Genomic DNA, 24,161 nt, shown 5'->3' with positions numbered 1-24,161 from the left:
ATGACAGTCAAAATGAAGTTTCTAACTCATCTTTAGTTAAATTTTAGAAAACAGTATCCTGATTTTGGTAATCATCATAACACTAAAAAATGTATTATCATGCTTGCCAGAAGTCCTACAGAGACCTCACATGGCTCCTAGATATTTCTTCACCAGTCTCTTCCATAATCTCTGATAAATGTGAATGTTGGGAGGGCTTAGCAGGTAGTAGATGGTAATTACCTTTTCCTGCACCAACAGTATACCTTTTGTAATGCTCCTTATGGAGATTATGGCCAACATACACTTCACATGGAAACTGCTTTAACATATGATTTTTATTACCAGCAACTCATATTTTCATGGTATAAGATATAATTCTCCTTAAATAAGGCAATGAAGACCATAAAAGGAATTCTACTGGATTTTCTTGCTAATAATCTCCAAAGTGACTCTCATTTTAAATGAGCCAAGTTTAACATGGGCATGAGGATACTGACCTGCTGGCCCTCTGTGAGCTTTGAACTGTTTTTCCAATTGTGAAGAAGAACTTACAGTAATATATCCCATAATCAAAGTCTCGTATACTTACAAAATGGGTGGATGACTATAGTCTGCTTATATCCTTTAAAAAGGGAAGTCTAATGCCCTGGTGGGAACAAATCAGAAACTGTGGTTTCATCAACACTAACTTGGGTCAGCTGCACTAACTGGCCCAAACTTCATTTTGAATAAAGACATGCAAACAGTTTTATACTACTTCTTTAATACTGTACTTTTTTATTGGGGGGGAGGGAATTTTTACATTTAGGACTTACAGCCAAACCTAGATTTTCTTTCTAAGTAAGGTAACTGAGTTCTAGCCTTTCCCTTAAACTAGCCTGGGTTTCTGGACTGGTGTATCACATCAATTATAAACAGATGCTTGGTAAGGCATGTTGGATAAAGAACTTGAGAATTAGTAAACATATTCTTAATGCCAAAAAGTCAGAGGATTACTTAATTGACTTTGTCTCTCTTCAAAGTTGATTCACATAAATTGAGTTTTGTAATTAACATATATACCAAGAAAATAAATAAATGCTTTTGGCAAACTGGTTTCTAGAAACAATTTTGGCCATTTGGAGTTGACAGAAATGCTATTTGAAATTTCTTCTTGGAAAACTCTTTTGAATTTTTCCTTTAAATCTTTTAATAGTGAAAAGGGAAGTTGTATATGTATGTGTGCGTATATGTGTGTTTCTGTGTTCACTTACGTATTCAACCAAGGTTCTGCTAACACCGTGCTTGAAGCATTTAGTTTCTTAACCCAAACTCAGGGGGCAATGACTGTGGACCAAAGGGATGATATATACAAGGGAGAAGAAAGTGGATAAGAGGTAGGAGAAAAAGAAATGACTATCATTAACCTTACAAGGAAAATGGGTAACTGGAGAAAAGCATTTGCTCTAGCTTTGGGTGTCCTGGGATATAGGCTTCATTATCCACCTTTCTCCCCCCCATGTTACTCAATTTCTGAAAGTAAAACGGCAAAGGATACCTAACGTCCTGTGCAGCAAGACTATTATTTTAAGAAAAAAGGGAAACAAAATTCTATTTTCTTAAAATAAGAAGTTTGAAAAGGTTAGGACTCTGTGTACACAGGCTAAGGATCTCCAACATACTTACTTTTGTCTCCTATGTTTTCCCCTGCTGCCTCCCCTTCCTCCTCCTCCTCCTCCTCCTCCTCCTCTTCCTCCACCTCTGTGGGCTGCACGTCATCCTGTGGGTCACAGGCACTAACGGGTGCGTTCAGACAGCAGTGGTTGAACCCGCTATCTCGAGGCAGAGTAAAACTTCGAGGTTTGCCCCCATTTCCATTTAACACTTGCATCCTCTCGCTCTCAGCCAAGGGGTACGGCCCATAGTGATCCTGTAGGTGGCACTTCTGAGTTGGAAGGGTGGACTGCCGCCTGTGCTCTGGGGAGATGGCCGCGGAGTCAGAGAAGACAGAATCCTCCAGCGGCAGAGTCTGAAGATAGTGTAATCCTGAGCTTGTCAGGGGCGTCTCGATTAAATCCTGCCAGGAGCGGCGCTGACTGGCTGTCTTGCGAATGGGGGACATAGCACTGCTCCCAGTCACTTCCTGGCGAAACTCTTCATGGGAGGACTGTGACTGAGAGGTCTCTGTGGAAGAGAGCCGGCTGTGTTTTGCTTCCACGTAAGGACTGGCACAACTCATCTGTGGAAAGGAGCCTCTGATCAGTCTCTACAGAAAATAACAGACTACTTCTGTTACCAAGGAACACATTAGATTTCTAACAGTTAACATTTACCAGTCAAATTAATGACTAGTCAAGTTTACAGACATCTCAAAGTTAGGCCCAGCTGATATTTTAAGAGACTGAGATGTGGAGTGTTGAAATGCACCTATACCAGACTCTCATGAAAAGTCTGACATATTAACATGCAAAGTTGCACAACAGTGAAGCATAAGAAAATTTGAGTGCTTATGTAAGAAATATTCAGCAACTAAGAAAAATCTGAAGTTTAAAAAATCTCTAGGAATTTAAAACCCTGAATAATTGCTGCCAAATTCATATTTCTGGATTTTGTGGAGTTTGGGGGTGAGAGCAAGGAGAGAGGCTTTTGGATGTGAAAAGAAGGTGCCTATAATCGGACAGAACCCCTCCTCTTCTTCATAGGTGAATGAATCCTCCTATGGGCCCCAATGAAAGGTGTTCTTGTGGTCTTTTCAATTTGTGGCACTTTGTAGAGTTAAACATACAGGCAAGGTGAGATTATACTCTGATGGGGATGAGCATCTGCCTTGGGCATGGGCACCTCAGGGTACATAAACACAAAAGAAAAATGGAATATTTCTATTCTTGGAATTTAAAGTTTGGGAGTATATATTATAGTACAAAGTACAACCAAGAAAATGGACTGGCATCAAGTGAATGCTGTAAAAGACTTGCAGGTGCCCCTACTGGGGACAAGGCTTACTCTAGCTCTTGGGGCTAACAGATCAGCTCTGGCTCCTTTCTGGGAGGAGGAGTTGAATTTGTCAAATGTGATCCAGGCAAATGGGGCTCAGGTGGTGGCCAGGACAAGCCTGGCTGAGGTAAAAGCACACGCTGCCCCTCTGGGTAAAGGAGAAGTTAAATGGCATCTTCTGGGGGCAGTTTATCTTCCCACATGTTAGTAACAATGTAAATAGCTTCCTTCTTGAAATTCACAAGTTGCTATGATTAAAGAGCTGTTCCCTGAAGCTGCAGTTTCCCTTTCTTCCTCTTTTATAAATATTTAAAAGGAATTATTCAGGCCCTGATGTTTTAGGCAAAGAGGGAAAATATGATATAAACTGTATCTTGTCACTGACTTCACGATTTCATTTCTATAGCTCATCCTTGCATTCTGTTACACTCAGCATTTATTAAAGAAATGTGCATACATATTAGGAACAATTCTTAGCTAAGAGACATTGACATCAAACACTGTTATTAAAAATGTGGCTTCCCTTTTAGTTATTAGTCAAAAGGACCCATTCATTTATTTCAGAAATATTTATTTATTCATTTCAGAAATATTTATTAAGCACTTAATAAATAAGTGCCAGTGCTGTGCTAAGCCATGGGGATGTGTAGATGAATACAGCAGGCCCACAGTCTAGTCTAGTGAGCTGTTTGTAGTCTCAGATATTCTGATTTAATGTCTGGATAGGGTCTGAACATCTGCATTTCTAAAATGTTACAGAAGTGATTCTTATGCACAGCCAAGGTTGAGAAATGGCCTAGAATTTTATCAACATCTTGTGTAGCGTCTTATTTAAAATCCTCTAGAGTAATATGGAGGTGTAATTAGGTTGAGTGCTGTTGTCACCTAAATTCAGCTTCCATTTCCTATGTGGAAGACTCAGTCCCAAGATAGCCAGAATTAACTCTTATGACGCTGTAACCATGCAATGTATTGTCAAAACTGGGAGACTACTGAGATGCTCTTAGTAGTTCTGATGGGCCACGGGCATAAAGTGGGATAGTCTCAAGCAAACTAGGACAGTTGTTTACCCCATTAAAAGATTATAAACTACAGGCTATACACAGAATCATTTACACAGGTTTGAGAAGTCTGGAGCACCATATAAACACATACATTAAACCAGACCCCATGACTATCTGAAGAGCTATCTGTCAAAATATGTTTAATATAGATATAATATTAATTTTTATGAGTCATTTCTGAAGGATATAGGAATGAACTTTATTAGTGTGGGATACATAAAGCCCATTTATATATCTTTTTCTAAGAAAACTTATTTTTGTTGCTGATATTTCCAGGAAGGCTACTCTGACACAAACAGGATTTTTTAAAATAAAACTGGGCAGATATTACGCCTGGAATCTGTGGTGACTGTTTCTCCTGATTAAATAGTCTTTGCATACTAAATTTTTTCCCCTTATTGTTTTTAGACTCCTTATGTTCTTTCCTCTTAGGGAACCTGAGGTCTGACGTGCAATTCACTACATGGGGATATTTTGGGTCAAAGAATCTGATACTAAATAATGTCCATTCCTGTTGGCAACTTACAGAGGGAGGTCGTGGGTATGTGTCGTAAGGGGGCGGAGGGCTGTCCTGTTTGGGTGTTGATGGAGTATCTGCTTCTTCCTTGTCACTCTCACTCCAGTAATCTGTAAATTCACACACACAGATACAACATTCTATTAAATATTTCTAGCCATATTTTCATTCTATTAAATATTTCTAGCCATATTTTCATTCTATTAAATATTTCTAGCCATATTTTCAAGAACACACACTACCAGCTAACACAAAGACATTTAAATTCCACTCCTATACCCTGCTCCACAGCACCCACTACTCCAGGCCCACAAACTTTTATTTTCAGCTGGGTGTTCAAGAAGAAGGAAGAGTGCAATCACTTAATTCCAATAAAGCATGCAATTATACATAGCTATAATTTTAAGGAGTTAAGAAAAAGACACTGCAGAAGTCAAGTCAGGTTTAGGGTGCTTTAGATTCCAGGCCAAGTTATTCTGATGCTTGAATTAGTGAATAATAACACATGATACCTCTTAAAGGTGTATCATTTTACCCTAAAGATGAACACTCAAAGAAAAGCAATATATATACAACTGTAGATCTCTACAGATATAAACAGCTCCAAAAATAATGTTCTCAATTCTCTTTTCTGGCTCCAATTCACTGGTTATCTAACAATCACTGTTTCCAGAGTCATGCTGACATGACTCTCTATAACACGATACTCCCACCTCTACTTGGAAACACATGGCAAACCTTGATTCTTGCCAAATGCAAAAGGGCAAATTTGCTGATGTGGGCTGCAAGTTCCAAACTTCTAGAACTACTTAAAAGGGTAGAAAATGTAAGCCGCTAGACTTGGCAGAGCTCAGGCAAGAGGGAAAGGAAAAAATTTTGAGACATAAATTAGTTAAGTAAAATACAGCACAAAGACCAATAATCAGAACCCGTTCCACTAATAACGCAACCACTCTTAACTCTGGGTTAATTCCTTATGAGATTTACAAGGAAAAACCTGTAAGTATTACCCATTTTTATTCTTAAAAAATCTAAATCAAAAGAACCATCATTAGGGGCGCCTGGGTGGCGCAGTCGGTTAAGCGTCCGACTTCAGCCAGGTCACGATCTCGCGGTCCGTGAGTTCGAGCCCCGCATCAGGCTCTGGGCTGATGGCTCAGAGCCTGGAGCCTGTTTCCGATTCTGTGTCTCCCTCTCTCTCTGCCCCTCCCCCGTTCATGCTCTGTCTCTCTCTGTCCCAAAAATAAATAAAAAACATTGAAAAAAAAATTAAAAAAAAAAAGAACCATCATTAGGCTTAACTGATAATCAGATTTAGGTGAAAAAACTATGGCACATACTTTTACAGGAACCTCTTTCCACCCAGGAATCTTTTACTGTAATATTTATATATATTTTCCTTGTGGTGCTTATGAATAAATATAGTTAATATTTATTGAGTACTTACTATATGCTGCACATACTTTTATAGGAACCTCTCTCCACCCAGGAATTATATATATTCTTATATATAAAAATTATATAATATTTATATATATTTTCCTTGTGGTGTTTATGAATAAGTATAGCTAATATTTATTGAGTACTTACTATATGCTGAATAGAAAGTAGTAGAGCTGGGATTTGAGCTAAGAAATAGCCTTGCCCTAAACCTTGGAGGGCTATCACTGGGACTCTTTTGAATGACACACTGGGAGAGTTTAATTTGACATATATTCATGATGCTTTGAGCCCTCCTCCTCCTGCTGTTCTGTAACTCTGGCTATCATGAAAAGAAATTCTTTAGCAGTGGAGATTATTACATTCAGGCCTCAAAATACAAAAACTTTGAAAATGCTATTCCTATTTTAATTATTCCCTTTGACTAAAAGATAAGCAGAAACTACTTAATCTAAATTTGTGTCTGGTATTTATAATGGATCATGCTGGTGACAGCTAGTATACTAAGCTTCCTCTCAAATATGAATTGATATAGTTGCCCAGCGATGTACACAACAAACAATGGTGGGAAAAGCATGAACTATATACCTGGGCAGATGGAGGTTCAATTCTTGGTTGTACCACTTACCATCTCTGTGCTCTTGTGATGGTTACTAAACCAGAGTCTGTTTTGTCATCTGTAAAAGGGGGCTAATAATAACTGACTTTCAGAGTCGTGTATATGTGTGTTTGGGGGTGGGTACTAAATAAGGTAATACATATTCAAGTGCTTTGCACCTTGAAAGCACTCGATATTAGGACCCCTGATTTTCTTTGGTGGATTTATAGGTAGCATTCTAGGACAGTCTGACCCAGATCACAGAGGAGGTAAATGCCTTGTGTTTATCTTCTTGGACATCAGTTTTTTTTTTTTCTCGTAGCAAGTTCCAGCAATGAAAAGTGAATTCTGTAGCTCTGGGATCTGGGTTAGGGCAGTTTTGTGGGAGTTTGAAATACTATAAGGAAGTCATTGCTGGAGGTGAATGGAATAAGCACCACCCCATCCCAACCCTAAGCAGTGGTTTGCCAAGATCACTTTGCTCTTACCTTTCCCACTATTTCCTGAAACTATGGCACCTGTGTTGAATTTCTCCTTGACCTCTGTACTGATACCTTGGGGGTCTCAAGGAATTAGAACCTCAAGGGGCCCTTAACAGCATGCTGAGAAGGAGATGGTCACCATTTTATCAAGATCTCTATAGCTATCACTACAAGTGACAGATGTGGGAGATTCTCTCTGCTTTCCCACCTCAGCTAAATTAGGGAGAATTCTAGTCCACTACTTGATGTAATTTTTGGTTTACTAAAAAGCACCATCAATCTATAGCTTATTTGGGTTGCCGAATAAAAGACTGAAATTCCCCTTTGTAAATTAACTTCATTTCTCACAGTAAGTTGTAGGTCTTTGAGAGAGCAGTGACAGAGAAGAACCTACATAGAAAACTCAGTCAGTCTTCTTTTGGGTTTGTGTGGAAAATTACAAGCACATTGTTTGCTCAAGAGGCTGAAATGAGTTTGATTTTCATTCTATGAGCAAATTAATTTATTTTTCTTAGCTTTCCATTTAGCAAAAATAAATGGATACTTTTAATGTCTTGCAGTGATATTCAATATTATATGTAACTAACCATGAATAAATAGTGCCATCAGTAGAACAGGAAGATTTCCACTTTATTCTCATGTTGATACAAAAGGATAATTTGAGAAACTTAACAGAAGACCATGCGGGAGGGGAAGAAAAAAAGAGGTTAGAGAGGGAGGGAGCCAAAACATAAGAGACTCTTAAAAACTGAGAACAAACTGAGGGTTGATGGGGGGTGAGAGGGAGGGGAGGGTGGGTGATGGGTATTGAGCAGGGCACCTGTTGGGATGAGCAGTGGGTGTTGTATGGAAACCAATTTGACAATAAATTTCATACTAAAAACAAAAGGATAATTTGAGAAAAATGACTTTTTCATCTAGAACTACCAAAAAATACAATATATTTCATTCATTTTTATGTGATTAAAGCTTTAGGAAGACATTGTGTGACTGAAAATAATGTGTCATGAATGTCTGACTTGCACGTGGAAAAATATAGAAAAATTATTAATAGGCAATTAGCCAAATTTTGATCTTCATGTAATTTAGTGTAACCCTGTTTTCTCTAAGTACAACAACAAATAATGAAAGAGAAGCCCACATCCTTTACACTTCTGGAGCTAAAGATACTAATTCATTAAACTTTTATTTAAATCAATGAAAGAGTCACTTTGAAGCTGCAATGGATATTTAAATAAAAACAGTGTTTTGGAGTTACTCCTTTGCATGTTTGTGAAATATTCCCAACCCTCAACCACCTATATTTTGTATGAAGCTTAACTTCAGTACTGAGAACAGTACTCGGAAGATGTCAAATAATTCTACAGAAGTGTGGAGTAGACACATGCATACAGTTGTTTTCTATATAGAATACCATGAGACCTAATGGAGAAGGTAGGAAGTCTATTATGTTTCTGACCTATGTTAGAGTGCCTGAGAAATATACACTCTACGTGGAAAACCAAATTATTTCAGATATTCTGGTTGCAATGTGCTAGCAAGGGAGACGTCACTTGTTAACTCTTATAAGCTTCTGCCAGTGATGGTCTACTACTGCAGAAGGTACTAAAATATGCACTCACATGCCAGACCAGCGCATCATGAATCCATGCATTGAATACTTATTGGAACCTGTATGTACGGTATAACTTACCAGTTCCTTAGTCCATAATGATATATGGCTATATAATACCACGTACAAAGAAAATTAACTAAAATAAAGACCATGCTAAACTTCAAAATAAGAAAGTTAAGCTTGAGAATTCAAGATCCCTTCTTTATGCAAACCGAGTTTTTCAAAGATTCATTTCCTATCAGTATACTGTCTACACTTTTAATTTTTGCATCTTAAAAAAATCAGAAACAAACCTATATGCACCTATAAAATATAGTTTTTTTTATGCCTTTAAAAAATGTGAGCAGGAAGGCTAACAGATTTTTTAGTAGTCTTAACACAATTTTAGGCCTATAAATTAAGTTGAAGTATGAAAAGTTTAAACAAACTTAAGTAAACTTTTAACAATGAACAAATGTGGCTTAATAACTGGCCTGACACCCCATAGTCCTGGCTGGGATTCACCTGTGCACCCTGATTTGATGGAGATTGTTTCCTCATTATTTGTGGAAGTATCCATGCTGCTTCCACTCCCAGGAATGTTTTGTCACTTTCTATTTTTTAGACATTTATTATTATTTTTGAAACACAGAAAGAGAGTACGAGCAGGGGAGGGGCAGAGAGAGGACACGCAGAATCCAAAGCAGGCTCCAGGCTCTGTTGACAGCAGAGTTCATGGTTTGATGCAGAGCTTGAACCATGAATTGCGAGATCATGACCTGAGACGAAGTCGGATGCTTAACCAACTGAGCCACCCAGGTGCCCCTTTTTGTTACTTCCTATCTACTTCATTCTCATCCTGTGAGAATAGGTTCAAATAATGGAGTCAACATAAAGCCTTTCCCCACTCCCTTCCTGGAAGCAATCTCTCCAGCTTAATTTCCACAGAACTTGATTTGTACTTTCTTACATTTCATTTTCTGTATTATATTAAGAGGATCTTTTCTACTAGAATTCAGTGTAATTTCAGGCAGGATGGGCGCCTATTTCACCTTAAGTCAATCAGCGTGCTAGTTGAAGGCCTTACACAGAAACACTTCATACTGAATAAAATATGTTTTCTCTCTACTGCTGACTTTACATCAGCCTCACTGATCAACTTCTCTAGCAAGTTATTTCCTCATTAATTCTGCCTCTTTGCCAGGTTTTTAAAAAAATTTTGCATCCACTTAGCAAATTTTTAAAAAATCAGTTTCACATTGTGCAACCATTAGTACTGATTGGCTTTATGTTGTTCTTTAATTTTTTTTCTGCTGCTCTTCAATTTTTCTTAAGCAATTTCAAGTGTGTATCTTTTTTTAAATGTTTACCCATTTATTTTCAGAGAGCATGTGTGCACAAGAGCGCTTGAGTGGGGAGGAGCAGAGAGGGAGAGGGACAATCCCAAGCAGGCTCTGAACTGTCAGCGCAGAGCCGGATGCCAGGTGAGAACCCACGAACACGAGAACATGACTTAAGCCGAAATCAAGAGTTGGAGGCTCAACCGACTGAGGCACCCAGGTGCCCCTCAAGTGTGTATCTTTGATATCCTCAACAAGATGATATATTCCTATTGGCAGGAACCATGTTTTGCATTTTCTTTGAAATCTTCCTGCCCTAAGTCCTCACCCTTCACTGCCTTACTCATCCCCATTCCCTCACCCATGGCTCTAAACCAGGGGTTGGTAAACTGTGGCCTGCAGGCCAAATGAGGCTCTCTGCCTATTTTTATATGGTCTGTAGATCAAGAACAGTTTTTACATTTTTAAATGGTAAAAAAATCAAAGGAAGAATAATTTTTTGAAATGTAAAAAATGATATGAAATTTCATCCCACTGTCCATAAGTAAAGCTTTATTACAGCCCAGTCAGAATCCTCATGTGTGTACAGCTGCTTTCATACTATAACAGCAGAGTTGAGTAGTTTAGACAGAAATCTTATGGGCCTGCAAAGCCTAAAATATTAACTATTTGGCTTTTCACAGAAAGTTTCCCAACCCCTGCCCTAAACATTTGCTGACAGATTGGTTTTGGGATCTGGATATCTACTTTAGATATCTCTAACCTTCAGCTTTTAGATGTTTAGAAAAGTTTTGCCTGAGGTTTTACTTTGAGAGGGAACACAAGGTTTTTAGAATTTCCACATAAACAAATAGTCTATGCCCACTGGAGACACAACTAGAAATAAGTTTGTGTATGTATATATATATATCAATCTGTAGAATTCTTTCAGCTTTAGGAAGCCTCAAAAGATTTCCAAAAACTGTTGATGCTTCCAAGGGATATACAATAAACACTTTTTGGAAATGTAAAGCAACTTCAGAATGGTGACCACAGCTTTCATTAAAATTTAAATCTGTATAATGACATTGTGTTTTGTATATCTGAGGTGAATACTGAGGCAAGATCCATAAGATCACAGAATTACAGAGTGACAGAACTGAAGAACATAACCAATTGAGATAATTTATGGAAGGAGGAATCATCCATCTGAGCTCTTTGCATAAAAGTCCACTTAAATGTCTATGACACCACTAAACAGAAAAAAAAGAAACCTCACCAACAAGGACCTGGACTCTAGTCGATATTTAGGACCAATTACAGATTTTTAAATTTGTAAGATTTTTGTCCTCCATTGGAAACAGACTGAGAGAGACAGCAACAAACTCCACATCAGCTGCTCCAAAAATTTTAGAATTTATTCCCCATCTGTTTAATTTACTAAACCTCACCTTTAAGATGGTATGGTTTGGATTCAAAGTGCAAAAAAGAAAAATAACTACAGCCTGATAAATGCATTTTCACTTAACTGATAGTAGTGAATCACTGTATAGGATAACAGCAGAACAAAACAAAACAAAAACCCCAGAACTGTAAAAAAAATTCCTTTACCTTGTTCTTGCTTAATCCTCTCTCTTTCTGCATATCCTGCAGTCAGCATGTTGATTCTGTTAAGCCACCTGAAAAAACAACTATTAAAATCAGTAACACTGCAATTGAATTTCCTATATTTTACTTTTAAAAAATATTTATTTTAAGGATAAAGAAGATGTGGTATATATACAATGGAATATTATTCGGCCATAAAAAAGAATGAAATCTTGCTATGTGCAACGGCATGGATGGAACTAAAGTATATTATGCTAAATGAAGTAAGTTAGTCAGAGAAAGACAAATACCATATAATTTCACTCCTATGTGGAATTGAAGAAACAAAAGGAATGAAGTGGGTAAAAAGAGAGACAAACCAAGGAACAGACTCTTAACTGTAGAGAACAAACTGATGGTTACCAAAGGGGAGGTGAGTGGGAGGATGGGTAAAATAGGTAATAGGGATTAAGGAGCACTTGTTGTGACGATTCCTGAGTAATGTGCCGAATTGTTGAATGACTATACTGTACGCCTGAAAGTAACACTGTATGCTAACTATACTGGAATTAAAATTTAAAACTTAATAAAAATGTTTATTTTAAAATGTTTAAGAATATATGAGATAATTCTACATAAAAGATGTGTTCTTTGCTATTCTTGACACATCGAGCTTTCAATGAGCTGTATAATTTGCTGTGGTATAAATTGCTGCCACACTACAGATGATATTTCGATAGAAAAGTCTTAAGCAAACCTGTAAATATATGTAATATAGAGGGTTTTAAGATGATCGGAGCCCTATCATTTCTGTTGCTCCAAATTTAGAAGCAGTCCAAATATTTCTGCTGTTTGTTTCTTCAGAACAAATGCTCTTTTAATATAATATATACTGATGAGAAAAAAAGTTATGGACCTTGCCGGTCAAAATAAATTTCACTATGAAGTATTAGTTTTGATGAAAGTTATTTAAGTTTAATGTTCCAGGGGGAAACACATCTTGGGAGTACTTTGGAAATTTGTCTCTAAATACAATTTGTTTTCTAAAGACCAAATGAGCAAATACAATTTTAACCTCTATTTAGATCTTAAAAACTTATTTCCATGAACAATAGTAACTTAAAAATAAATCTTAGTTCTTTCCTCTCTCAGTAGTGATGCTATTTCCAGTGTTTTAATCTCTATCTTTTGTTCCACCAGGTCTCTCCCTGTGTTAGTTATTCCAGCTCTTTATACTGTACCAGATGATCAAATCACAAAATCTTTAAATTAACCTGACAATTTCCCATTAGCCTATTCTGAGGTATGATCCATATATAATTTCCGAAATCAGAAATTGAGGAAAAACCCCTCTTTCAAACTACCTCAAATTTGGAATCAATAGTATAGTTAACATCATTAAACTGTGGAATAATCTGATCAAGATATATTTTTAAGAAAAAATTGTTTGAGAACTTTTTCTCCCAAGAGCTTATCTACTGTGTCAAATGAAAGATGATGCTTTTTTCAGTGACTCATATATTTCATCATTTATGCCCAGTAGTATTAACTGTGCAACAGATAGTTAGAATATCTTGGAAAGGGAGGAAAGTTGTGTCTCTAATTGACAAAATCACATCCATGGAAATTTAAACTTCAATGTTAAGAGTAAGTCACCTAAAACCCAACTTTATTTTGAGAAAGCCTACAATGTAATTATCACCTCAAGTATTTTGGGGAAGTGAAGAAGGGAGTGGAACATAAAGGAAATAAAATAAAGATTGAACAAATAAATTCAGTAGCATAGTATACAGCCACTCCAAAAAGTTACAAATTATAAGTTAATAAGTCAACTTCATGATGAGTAACCTTTAAAAATGACTCTAATCTTGGGCGCCTGGGTGGCGCAGTCGGTTAAGCCTCCGACTTCAGCCAGGTCACGATCTCGCAGTCCGGGAGTTCGAGCCCCGCATCAGGCTCTGGGCTGATGGCTCAGAGCCTGGAGCCTGTTTCTGATTCTGTGTCTCCCTCTCTCTCTGCCCCTCCCCCGTTCATGCTCTGTCTCTCTCTGTCCCAAAAATGAATAAACGTTGAAAAAAAAAATGACTCTAATCTTAGTAAAAAGGTCAAAATTGAAATTTAGTTTATAGGTCATTTGTAGTGAGAATGGGGTTGAATTTGTACTACAAGACAAATCTTAGCACTCTTAGGAAAGATGTGCCTGGCGCTTTTGGGGTGAAAATGATGATACCAGTACTACAGGAACATATATTAGTGAATTTTAATGAAGTACCTCAAATTGACTATTATTTTTTAATATAGATAAACCTAGACATTGTTTTATTTATTTTTTATTTTTTATTATAATTGATTGTCAAATTGGCTTACATACAACACCCAGTGCTTCTTTTTTTTTAATGTTGATTCATTTATTTTGAAAGAGAAAGAAAGCGTGAGCAGGGGAGAAGGGCAGAAAGAGAGGGAGAGAATTCCAAGCAGGATCTGCACTGTCAGCACAAAGCAGGATGTGGGCCTCGATCCCAGTAACTGAGATCATGACCTGAGCTGAGATCAAGAGTCTGATGCTTAACTGACTGAGCCACTCAGGTGCCCCCCCCTCCTTTTTTCTCTGAAAGAGAGAGAGAGAGATAGAGAGAGAAAGAGAGAGAGAGAGCGCAACTGTGCAAGGGGCAGAGAGAGAGACAGAAAGAGAGAGAGAGAGAGAGAGACAGAGAAGTGGGACTCACCTGGGGCTTGTGTTTTTTTGTTTTTTGTCTTTTTTTTTTTTTTTTTTTTTTTTTTTTTTTTTACCCTAAGCGGGACTGGAGCTCATCTGAAACGGGGCATGAGCTCACATGAAGCGGGGATCATGCTCACCTGAAGTGGGGCTCGTGTTCACCTGAAGCGGGGATCATGCTCACCTGAAGCGGGGCTCAAGCTCACCCAATGTGGGACTTGAACTCACCAACTGTGAGCCGAAGGCAAATGCTTAACGATGAGAACCCCTCATATTGACTATTATAAAAAATATCACTGAAATTTCATTTTGTCAGAAGTTTAAAGAACAATGAGGTCTTTATGAGATGAATTAGGAAACTAAGAAAAAGGCTTCTTTGATTTTTCAGTTCAACAAATTTACTAAGTGCCTGCTATATGCTGAACAATGAGCTATGTTTTGGGGGCACAAAAATGAATAAGACATAATTCCTGCCTTCAATGAGTTCCAGAATTGCTAAATGTCATAAAACAATTGAAAAATTAGCCTACTTTTAGGAAGAAAAATTCTGTTCATGATAAAAACTCTGCAGAAAGTATGTGGATAAACTCAGGTCAGTGTGCATAGGCACAAAAGGCTGAACACTACACAGTCGTTGGTGCTGTCTTCGGTAAACTTGTCCTCAAGGCCTCAACTAGAAGAGGCTTACCTATATACTTGCTGCAGTATAATTTGGTATTTATAGGCCATTATAAACAGCAGATACATATGCATTAACTGAGTCAGGTAATATTTATTGAGAACCTATGTCTACAAGGTACTGTTATTCTAAGCTCCAAGGATAGAGAGAAACCAAACAAAGTGCCTGCCTTCTCAGGAGACTACATCTTAGTGAGGGCAACAGATAATAAACAGGGATACAAATAAACATATGTCAAGTAGTGTCAAGTGCCATTTACAAAAATAGCAACGTAAAAAATTAGAAAGTCAAAGGTGCTAAGGATGGGGGGGTGGTTAATTTAAGAAAAGGTGGTTAGGGATACAAGCACTGAATTCAGTGATGGGGAAGGGCTTTGATATGAGGTCCACATTCAGCACCTTATCCTGTCACTGATGCTTTAAAACAAGACAATATAGGTAAGGGGATATTGAGCCTTCCCATGAAGCTATCAATAACTAACAAAGAATAATGTATTGAGAGGAAAAAAATGAGTACGAACTATGGGAAAAATGTCCAAAGAGTAATTACCAAATAGAAATGAGTGAATCCTCACAATTATAAAGACCTAAGTGCTGACATAATAAGGAATATATAGGCCAAATGAATTCAGTAAATAAGTCTCAGAATACTTGAGAAACATGATATTTTGTTTTCTTCCCACAGATTTCACAAAGACTGGCAAAAATTTTTTTTTCATGTTTTAATGCTCATTTCTGAGGAGGAAACAGATGGATGGTGGGGGGGGCCTCCAAAGTATTTTTGCAAATTACCTCACAATCAAACTTACAGTTGGTCAAAAAATAGAAGGTGAGATTTAAATATTTCATGCTTGTGTATATGTATACATATATATGTATATATATATGCATATATCTGGGTATATGTATATACATACATATATTTGGGTATATACAGGTACATGTAATTAAATTTACTTTATATCTCTTGTCAAAACTTGCACTATATTTTTAAAATGTATATGATAGTTTTTTGGAAATTAAGAAATAACCAGATAAAGCTTATAGCTATGATTAGCATAATTATAATATCATAAATATAAAATCTCTGAAGACTTAGGTACATTCCTTTAAAAGATTATATATAGCATGAACCAACACCCAGATTATCTTGCTGTTAAGTAACAATCAGGTTCCTGAACAAAATCTTTGGAGGGGATCTCTCCCAACCTCTAATCGTCTATTTATTTACAGCACTGATGTCCCTCCCGTCTATTAACAATTTTTAAGAACTTGCCTATTGAAAGTAGACATTGGGAATATGATTATAAAAAAAAATAAAAATAAAAATATAAAAGTCCATTATACTTAAAGTTTTAAAAAAATTCAGTATTTCAGGACAATTTAATTCTGAAGTTTCTAGTGCACCATAGCAAGGCTTACATAAAACGGCACTTTTAAATGTATGATGTGGAGATGACATATTTGATCAGTTTCACATTTTCACTTTGACTCATTGCTTAGAAAAAACAACAAAAACAACAAAAACAACAAAATGGGTTTGCTTTAGCTTCTATGATATCCTGAATCAGATACATCTATAGGATTATTAGGGAAGAGCAGTGACATGACACACTTTTGAAGTTATTGCTAACACAGGGCAGGTAGAGACCAGGCATGGTTTCGTACTTCATAAAAAGACCATGATTAGCATGTTTCATGAATAATTAAATCATGTTAATTTTTAGAGATGGTTGTATTCTAGTGTATCCATCTTGTAAAATAGGATAATGCTCATTTTTACCACTTATTTTCTGTTTGGTCATGATGTAAACCCCTCATATTCATCCCAAAGGCACTGTGCTCAACATGTGATAAAATAAATAGTGAATAACTAGAACAGGAGAATTATAAAATTATTAAAACAAAAAATAGAGTATCACAACTTCTCCTTACCCCATGAACATGTGAATAAACATTTTCATTTTGAGAACAAATTAAGGAGAAAAAGCTCTCCAAATTCCAATTGCCTAGTGTGAAATGTCAAGAATGGTAATGTACATCAAAAGAAGATTTTGGGAAGTACAAGAAAGACTCAGTTCCCTTATTAATAATAAAACATTTTATCAAGTGTTCTCAACACTTTTGTTTGCCATTTCCTTGTATTCATATCCTTGCTTTAGGACAAACCATGCCTGTACTCCCAAGTGTCAAAACACCAAGATCATTTATAAAAGCATATTAAGTGTTCATTTAGTGTGCTCAAGTACATTTATAAAGTTGCTCGATTTTGTGCTTAAAAATATCTGGATACTAATTTTTTTGAGACACATAAAGAAAGGTAAATGGGGGCAAAAGCCCAAAATATATGAAAGGGATATACATTGCTAGCAAACATTTACATAGCACTTATAATTGAGCAGGGACTGTTGTAAGCCCTTTATGTGTGCTCATTTGCTCCTGACAAAAGTCATTTGGGTAGAGATTATTATTATGTCCATTTTTCAAGGGGTCAATACCTGGCATAAAGAGGTCCAGTTCTATATCCAGGATCACACAGCTAGTAAGTGTGAGATCTGGTATTTGGACAGTCTGGTTCCAAAGTCTATTCTCTAAATCACTATGCTGTGCTGCCTCTCCCTAACTGTTGGCAAGTTATGTATGTAATATGTACTGCCTGCTAAAGACCTGTAAAAAGGAAACATCTGAATCTTAAACCTAATTTCTATAAATCTAGAAAAGAGAGAGGGGAAAGGAAGGAAAAGGAAGAATCAAATTCATAAATGCTAAAGTGGGAAATCTGAAGCAGAATGTTGTAGATGATGGAAATTTATATATACACATACATATATTTTTCCCCCCACAGGTCCAAATGACCATGTAGCCAACCATCTAAAGTTTATTCATTCATTTTGAAAGAGAGAGAGAATCCCAAGTAGGCTCTGTGCTGCTGGTGCGGAGCCTGACACAGGGCATGAACCTACAAACCATGAGATCATGCATCACCTGAGCTGAAATCAAGAGTTCGACACTTAACCGACTGAGACACTCAGGCGCCCCAACCATGCAGCCATCTAATCACTTGGCTGTATAACCTTGTTCAGTGATAGAAGAAAGGTTACAGAAAGAAATATTAACTTTGTTTAGGACTAAATAATTGAGATGGATGTTATGTCATGAATACCCAGCACTTGGAAGAGTCAGGTTTTTTGGTGACTATCTTTTTTTTCCCTCCACCTGGGAACACATTTTAAGACATATCTTTAAAAAAATTTTTTTAATGTTTTTATTTATTTTTGAAGGAGAGAGAGAGACAGAGCATGAGCGGGAGAGGAGCAGAGAGAGAGGGAGACACAGAATTTGAAGCAAGCTCCAGGCTCTAAGCTGTCAGCACAGAGCCCAACGTGGGGCTGGAACTCAAAAACTGTGAGATCATGACCTGAGCTGAAGCCGGATGCTCAACTGACTGAGCCACCCAGGCGCCCCTGAAGACATATCTTGAAATGGACTTCTAAAAAAATCTTTTATTTTTTGGGGCGCCTGGGTGGCTCAGTTGGTTAAGCGTCCGACTTCGGCTCAGGTCATGATCTCGCGGTCCTTGAGTTCGAGCCCCGCATCGGGCTCTGTGCTGACAGCTCAGAGCCTGGAGCCTGTTTCAGATTCTGTGTCTCCCTCTCTCTCTGACCCTCCCCCATTCATGCTCTGTCTCTCTCTGTCTCAAAAATAAATAAAAATGTTAAAAAAAATAAAAACAAATCTTTTATTTTTTACAGTGGATTTTTTTGGTCTATATATGGATTCAGGCATATTTTTGGTAAACCTGGTAAACAGTCAACAAGTTTATTTTGACTTTTAAAATGCTGTTCTCTGAAGTTAGGTATGGCTACATGCAGCAATGCCTGAGTCCATTTTATTTTAAACTGATGTACCACAGTGACATTATTCTCTAAGCATTAATATGGAAAACTTAGAATTCTAAGCCTAACTGACTTTCTAAGTACTTTGAAATTTTAGTAACACCTTACCTGTTCATATCATCAAGATGCTCAGCAGCAAAATAAAAGCTTTTGATTTTAGGATGACAGGCTTTGAATGCACTGCAAAAGGAAACAAATTATATTTATTTTATTTCAAATTGGAAAATAAGTTAGAACCAAATAATTTTTATAGATAAAATTACCCCCACATCTAACCTGAATTCACATATATAATGCTTATGCCATGATGACAGAAATCAGTAAAAAATTCAATTTTCTGCTCATAAAACTGCTTTGTTTTTACCTCAATTTGAAAGCATTAGAGAAGTGACCTATGATTTAAAAGCTAGAAATAAAAAAAAAAAACAACAAACACCCTTCCCTTCTCTCCCTCTCCCCAAATAAAATCAACTTACTATTTCTTGCGGCATTCACTGGCTCTGTCAATTTTAAATTCGGGCAGACTGATGAATCCTTCTGCTTTTTCATCCTAAAGAGGCAACAATCTTGTTCAGGGTGTTATACACATAGGTTTGAAGCTGATAATACTATAGACCTATACCTTAAAAATATAAACTAATAAATTTTTTTACTTAATGTCTTAAATTTGACATTTTAGAGATTAGAGTTCCACTCTTACTTGTTATATTCCATTAAACTGAAGATATATTTTGAACATTTAGAATAGTACAAATTAAGATACACACAGAAATTCTGAAAAATCCTTTTTATATTAGAATGAAGATAGAAAACTATTTAAATTCTCAAAATGAAACATGATTTATGAGTAATTTTCTCACCAGAATGTATATATACTTTTATAACGTATAAAAATAACTTCAGTCCACATTCACCATTCACAATTTTCTGTCACTTTTAATGTTCATATGTAAAATATATGGATGTTTATTAATTCAATTCCTTTTCTGTCTCCAAAAAAATCTTTTATCAAACCTGAATTAAATATGTTGTATAGTCCAGATTTTATAAATGAAATAAGTTGATTTTATCTTCAAATATCTAGCTTGGTATACATGCTATATATATAAAGATCATTTTCCACTTGGAAAATTGAATGAAATCCTTAAAATCTTCCTCTCTCTAACGTGGGATGGAAACACAAGATAGGAGAATTATCCAAAATCTTATGTTAGATACAAATTATTCCAAGTAGGCTAAGACTACCCTTGGCTAAATCCTTTCATTGTCCTTTTCATGCTCATGACCAAACTCCTCAGACTTTTATTCTCCCAAACTTTTTGATCTGTGCTGTATCAGTTAATGGCTCCTTATATAACAAGTTCAAGTGAGGTTACACCCCCATCTGCTAACCTTAAAGAAAAAAAAAAATACAGATTCTCATTCTTTTAGTGTGCGTGTATGTATAAATGTAAAACTTAATAAAAATATGATATTACTGATAGTGACTGAAATGTGTCATAAAAAAGAGAGTATTAAACTTTTTCAATATTTTTTTAGTATTTGAGTATTTTTTTCTTCCAATCTTGGTAAATAAACACAATAGTCTCAAATCTCTTTCAACTTTGATTTCTGTTATGTCAACCTTGATGTCTTTTAACTTAAAAATTCTATATTTCAAACAATTTAAAATATTTTGGGGGATAGATACAATCTTCCCATAATGATGTGATGAGAGATTTCTCCTAAAAAATCACACTAAGTTATTCTTACAGTGTATACTAGGGAATTATTCACTCACTTCTCACAAGGCTAACACAGTAATACCTCTGATCGAAACTTAGCAACTGTTCAATAAAAAAGGGCCTCAGTTTTTAATCACTTGAACTTTGAAAGAATATGATATAGCATACAGCAGAGAAATCTACAAGTGACCTTAAAATAAAGGGAAACAGAGGCTATATTTGGATAATACTTGATTGGCATATAAAAAGTATTTGATATATGTTAAATGAAAATGTTGGTAAAATTGTTTTCTATATCTAAAATAAGATAGACTTAGTGAAATAGAAGATTTTTTAGGTAATTATGTGATTGGCACAAATAATATCAAAAGTGCAGAAAATAACTTAATCCTTTTATATAATATAGGCATTTGTATTAAACAGCGAAAGATTAATTTGAGATTTTACAAATGAAATTAGAGGTCAATTTGAAAAGTATTACTAATAGCATATGTTTAGTGAGTATTGAATGTATGCCAAGCATTGTTCTAAGTGGGCTTTACATGAATTGATTCTTTTCATCCATATGATAGCCCAGTGAGCTCGCCTCCATTATTACTCTCCCTCTTTGCAAATGAGGAAATTGATGCATAGTAATTCAGGTGGCTTAATTCTATTCTCTAAACCATAACAAACATAACTCCTCTACATATTTTATGTTATAATCGTAAGCATAATTATATTGTTAAATTATATTTCAAAAATTAATATTCAAATGCAAACTGATGAATACCTTAACATAATAGTATTTCTGTAAGACTAGTCAGCACACTATATTAAACTATGTACATTTTTTGGGGCGCCTGGGTGGCGCAGTCGGTTAAGCGTCCGACTTCAGCCAGGTCACGATCTCGCGGTCCGTGAGTTCGAGCCCCGCATCAGGCTCTGGGCTGATGGCTCAGAGCCTGGAGCCTGTTTCCGATTCTGTGTCTCCCTCTCTCTCTGCCCCTCCCCCGCTCATGCTCTGTCTCTCTCTGTCCCAAAAATAAATAAACGTTGAAAAAAAAAAAAATTTAAACTATGTACATTTTTTGAGAAAACAAGTTAACAATAGAAATTATTGTTAAAAAAACCTTAATAAGGTGAACTGACAGATGGCTATGGCAAAAGAGTGAAAATGAATGCGGAGTCAAAGAAAATATCAAGGAATAAGGTATACTCTTGTGCCCCTGTTGTGATAGGTGGTAGGTTATAATATAACTACTCTGAATAAAGATTTGTTTACTACAAATGAAACAGGAATTCATAAGAACAATTTAAATATATTATATATACTCCCCATCCCCATCCCCATCCCTCAATTGGGTCAAATGAATACTTGCAGATTTTCAAAACTAGTCTTCTAGTTCACATATTCTTTAAGAAAAACAAGTTCATGCAATATTAATTTACTTAAATTATTAGAGGACATCTTCCAAAAACAAACAGAAAAAAATAGAAAACTTTGAACAAAAGTGAGACATTTAAAAATCTATTTCAAATTTCCATGTATAATCCTTTTAGTTAAGCTATTGCTGGAATTAGTTTGATATTTCTAATTAGATACACAGAATTTTGTCTGTTTCATATAGGCTGCCACATTAGAATAATTGAGACAACTATCTTTCCAGAACTCCCAAAATGCAATCATTTTAAGAAGGCAGATTAAAAAATAACTAGTGGCACTCTCCTGGATTAGCATTAAGGTGGTTATATGATTTGAAAATCTAAGTCTCAAAATGGTGATTCTTTGGGTTAAAGATAGAAAGTGGATCAGAGAAAAATATGTTTTATCATACCTCCTCATTAATATACCAATATAGAGATGCATCCTTAAGGACAAACCAATATTTCTTCCATTTCTGTGAAAAATAACTCTTTGCATCTTTCTTTTTCCAAAGCCAACCTTCACAGTCACCTCGTCCAAGATCTTTGCAAGAAATTCGTCTTTTGCTCTTGCCAGCTATAGGACCTAAAAATAATAGTAGGTAAAAGTGCTCTTTTAATTTTATACAAGTGTGAAGGTAGAAGATTAATCTATAGCTCATTAAAATAAGTCTGGGTATTTAACAACCTTAAAAATTCTTATTTTTACATTGTATCAGAAGAGAAAACTATGGAAATCTTTAATACCTTCCTCCCCCCAGATAAGTGACATGCGATGTAATCAGAATCGTGTAATCCCAGTGTCAAACCCTGTTGAGACCATTTATTGTAAAAGGTGCCCCTAGCATCACAATTGAAGGAGGAGCTGGTCTTGGCAGCTCTTACTAGGGAGCTGTGCTCTTGCAAACCACAATGGGCTCAGGCAAGAGAGGATGGGCAAAGTATGCTGGTGACTATCACGGTGCAAAATAAGCGGCTATGTATTTCATTTCACTTCCTTTCCTTACCTTTGTTTTTCTTCTTTGATTTGTGCTGCAGAGAGGACTGCTGAAATGTCTGAAATCCAAGATATGGAAGAATGTTATTTGATACTCAGGATGCCATCCACAGTGCTAACATGCTGCTAAGAACTCTCAAGAGTTGAACGATGACTCTGAACCCAGGTCAGAGAAAGCATTTTGTTTCCAAAGACTCAAAACAAATTCATATATATCATGGCAATTAACTTTCTAATCTCACATGAAGCAGGACAGGTTATTATCATTGTCTTTCTTTTGTAGGTAGACAAATCAGGGCATAAAGCAGTTGTGAAACTCAGGGCTCTTATATAAACACAGTACTACTTTTTACCCCTTTTTAAGGGATTTATTGTGCTTTCTCAGGCAATATCTCAATTGATTCTCAGAAAGTCTTATGAAATAGTCAGGCAAATATGACTACCACTTGTTATTTTGAAGTTCATTCTCTTCCATAAGCCACCAGCACCTACTGATCCTCCTAGGCACTCCCCCTCAGTTGCTAAATACTGCAGCACTTGAATCAATATTTTCTTCTCACACCTACTTCTGTCGCTATTACTGGTAACTAATCTTCATGTAAGTGATGTCAGTACCCTGGCTCCTCAGTCCCTCATCTCCAATGATCTTTACTTCTCTCCTCAGCTACCCATCCTTCTGACAATGTTTGTTATCTTAAGCAGACTCCAACCACTGCTTCTATTACCTACATTTTATGTAGCCCAATAGTTCCAACCCAGTAATTTTTAGCAAATTTTCATTGAGGCATCCATTTCATTAACCTTGCCACCCTTTTGTGACTTCATTATTTTTTCTCAGTTATCATGAGATACCATTATAATCATTCCCTTGAGCCATGCTCTCTCCATCATACTTGCCTAGCTAAATAGGCAGTTTAGCTGCCTGTTAAATCAGTTAAACCTGCCTGTTTACTCCATGCTAACTACAAGAAAAGCTTAATGTCTTAATAGAAAAACCCACAGCTGTATTGACTGGTCTAGCTTTCAATGACTATAAATCACTGGTTCCAGTCAGATACTAAGTCAGATGCTAAGCTACATTGTTGTTCACTGGTATAATAAGGTTAATTGTGTTCATATGATTAGCTAGCTAACAGAGTATAGAGATAACATGTGTAATTTCAATTCATAGATACTCCTTTGAAATGAAT

General features: G+C 36.2%; 1 protein-coding gene across 4 annotated transcripts in view; it reads right to left on the bottom strand.

Annotated features, from left to right (window-relative positions):
• CNKSR2 (connector enhancer of kinase suppressor of Ras 2) overlaps positions 1–24,161 on the bottom strand; it is a 306,470-nt gene that overhangs the window by 43,776 nt on the left and 238,533 nt on the right. For all 4 annotated transcript variants that reach the window (XM_047075991.1, XM_047075992.1, XM_047075993.1 and 1 more), the window contains 7 exons: positions 22,982–23,030; positions 22,388–22,560; positions 19,323–19,396; positions 18,955–19,026; positions 11,581–11,648; positions 4,546–4,646; positions 1,648–2,200 (listed from right to left, as the gene is read on the bottom strand). In XM_047075991.1, the coding sequence (XP_046931947.1) occupies positions 1,648–2,200; positions 4,546–4,646; positions 11,581–11,648; positions 18,955–19,026; positions 19,323–19,396; positions 22,388–22,560; positions 22,982–23,030 (1,090 nt within the window). The remainder of the gene's footprint in view (positions 1–1,647; positions 2,201–4,545; positions 4,647–11,580; positions 11,649–18,954; positions 19,027–19,322; positions 19,397–22,387; positions 22,561–22,981; positions 23,031–24,161) is intronic.

Source organism: Lynx rufus, unplaced genomic scaffold, assembly GCF_022079265.1.
Source record: "Lynx rufus isolate CCGP_SWC_20201006 ecotype Redwood Valley unplaced genomic scaffold, mLynRuf1.p SCAF_14, whole genome shotgun sequence".
Classification (NCBI taxonomy): domain Eukaryota; kingdom Metazoa; phylum Chordata; class Mammalia; order Carnivora; family Felidae; genus Lynx; species Lynx rufus.
Note: the sequence above shows the minus strand (reverse complement) of the source record. Positions and strands in the feature narration are given on the sequence as shown.